General features: G+C 37.0%; 1 protein-coding gene across 3 annotated transcripts in view; it reads left to right on the top strand.

Annotated features, from left to right (window-relative positions):
* Myot (myotilin) overlaps positions 1 to 1,395 on the top strand; it is a 42,648-nt gene extending 41,253 nt beyond the window's left edge. For all 3 annotated transcript variants that reach the window (XM_023716441.1, XM_023716442.1, XM_004632228.2), the window contains 2 exons: positions 438 to 571; positions 769 to 1,395. In XM_023716441.1, coding sequence (XP_023572209.1) covers positions 438 to 571; positions 769 to 941 — 307 coding nt within the window. In that variant the 3' untranslated portion in view covers positions 942 to 1,395. The remainder of the gene's footprint in view (positions 1 to 437; positions 572 to 768) is intronic.
* The last annotated feature ends 736 nt before the right edge of the window (positions 1,396 to 2,131 follow it).

Below are 2,131 nucleotides of genomic sequence, written 5' to 3'. Positions count from 1 at the left end.
AAAGAAAGAAAGAAATTTAAGGCAGAAACTGCCCTAGGATTTACCTCTTTACCGAAAATGAAGAAAGATGGCTCAAAGATATAACTGACATAAACAACATTAAGGGGGAAGGAGAGCTGGGCACAGTGGCACATACCTGTAACACCAGAATTCTGGAGGTTGAGGCAGGAGGATTAAGAGTTCAAACCAAATATGTGTGAGCTACATACCAAGATTCTGTCTCAAAAATAAAAGTCTGGCTTTTTTGATGCCTGAGGATCAACCCCAGTGCTTTGTGTAGCCTCAAGTGGTTGTTTAACGTAAGAAAACCAATAGTTATTTGACAATGAATAGATACAGCCTTGGAATTTCAATTAGGAGATTAGGTAGAACAGAGATATAACTTATGCTTTCTCTCAAAACAACATAACTCCTGTATTTTCATATTTTTTTTCCAGCTTGTATCACGATAATGCAGGAAGAGTTACTTTACTGATAAAAGACGTAAACAAGAAAGATGCAGGGTGGTATACCGTGTCTGCAGTCAATGAAGCTGGTGTGACCACATGTAACACAAGATTAGATGTCACAGGTATGTCCCTACCAACCCAAGTCTTCTTATGCATTTAACCAGGAAAATTGACTGAGAAACACAAATCTCAACATAGCCTAAAATCTGAGGAATTTTCTCCATGATCAGTTTTCTTCTTTCCCTGAAAATGTAGCCTAAGTACAACCCATTTATTGAGCACAGGCCTTCGGAACTGACTTTTATCTGATCTGTTTCAGCCCGCCCAAACCAAACTTTGCCAGCTCCTAAGCAGTTGCGTGTTCGACCAACTTTCAGCAAATACCTAGCGCTGAATGGGAAGGGTTTGGATGTGAAACAAGCCTTCAACCCTGAAGGAGAGTTTCAGCGTCTGGCAGCTCAGTCTGGACTTTATGAAAGTGAAGAGCTTTAATAACTTTACCAACACTGGAAACAACCACGCTATTAGTAGTACATTTGATGACATTTTAAAAACAAATCCATAGCTGTATTAACAGGTCATGGCTTTAATTAGGTAATATAACTAATACACATTTATATTATTTATCCTTTGACTCTTGCACATTCTATTTACTTCTCTGATTTGTGAAGCCTACAGTTAATATAAGTACATGGATTTATGTTTTTGAAGAGTATCTTAAATTGTGGGATGGTAACATTTAAGTCATATACATTTAACAATTGCAAGTTGTGAATTAATAACTTAAGCACATCTAATGCTTGCAATAAGATTTACTGGTACTGCTTTCTACATACTGTTTTACCTGTTTTCTCTTGTAGGAATACTAACATGATATAAATTATCTGAGTGTTCCATAGTTTCATGTCAAAAGAGAATAAAACTCAAATAGTTAAAACAGACTGTCTCCTCTTCATAAAAGTGTAGAATCTTTACCAGAAAACGTCTGGGTTTTAGACATTAAACAATACTCAGCAAATCCTAGGACTAAGCAGTCTTAAAAAGGGCAACAATATTGTTTTCTAGGACCGAGTGACATTCTCAGCTTAGTAAACTCCTAAATCGGAGAGCCTTTGCACATGGCAACTACTGTTCCCATCATGTCTAAATCTCTCTTGAATTTGTGACTTTTTGTTAACTAAAAAGATCTTTAAATCTTGAATATCTATTTGAGTTCAGTGGAATAAAACTAAACCTCTATATGTCACCTGGCTAATATTCAGTGTAAATCTGAGTCTATTTTTACATGCCCCCCCCCAATTTCAAACTTAGCCTGTGACATTAGACTGCAGTATTGTATGAGCCTGTGACTGCCTGAGCACACGCCAGCAGAGACTCTTTTATTAACTTTTAAAGCTCAGACAGTAGCTTTTATTTTTCTTGCTGACCTCTGTGCACTGAGTGACTGCCTTTTACTCTACCTGTCCTGTTCCTTTAGCCAACAATAGTTTTTGAGCTTCAGTACTGCAGGGCCTACTTTTGCGGTCTGTCTGCACATACGACAGCGTTTATCAGCACAGTGCTTTCCATTTCTTTCAGGGAAATAATAAAAGTTTCCTTCAGAGAAATATAAAATATCCTTCATTTTCAAAACAAGTTTACAGACTACCTTAGTGCATTTGAACAGACTTCCATTTTATTTT

The sequence above is a fragment of the Octodon degus genome, unplaced genomic scaffold (assembly GCF_000260255.1).
Source record: "Octodon degus isolate 3935 unplaced genomic scaffold, OctDeg1.0 scaffold00048, whole genome shotgun sequence".
NCBI classification, from domain to species: Eukaryota; Metazoa; Chordata; class Mammalia; order Rodentia; family Octodontidae; genus Octodon; species Octodon degus.
The sequence above is the reverse complement of the archived record's forward strand: the minus strand, read 5'-3'. Positions and strand labels throughout refer to the sequence as shown.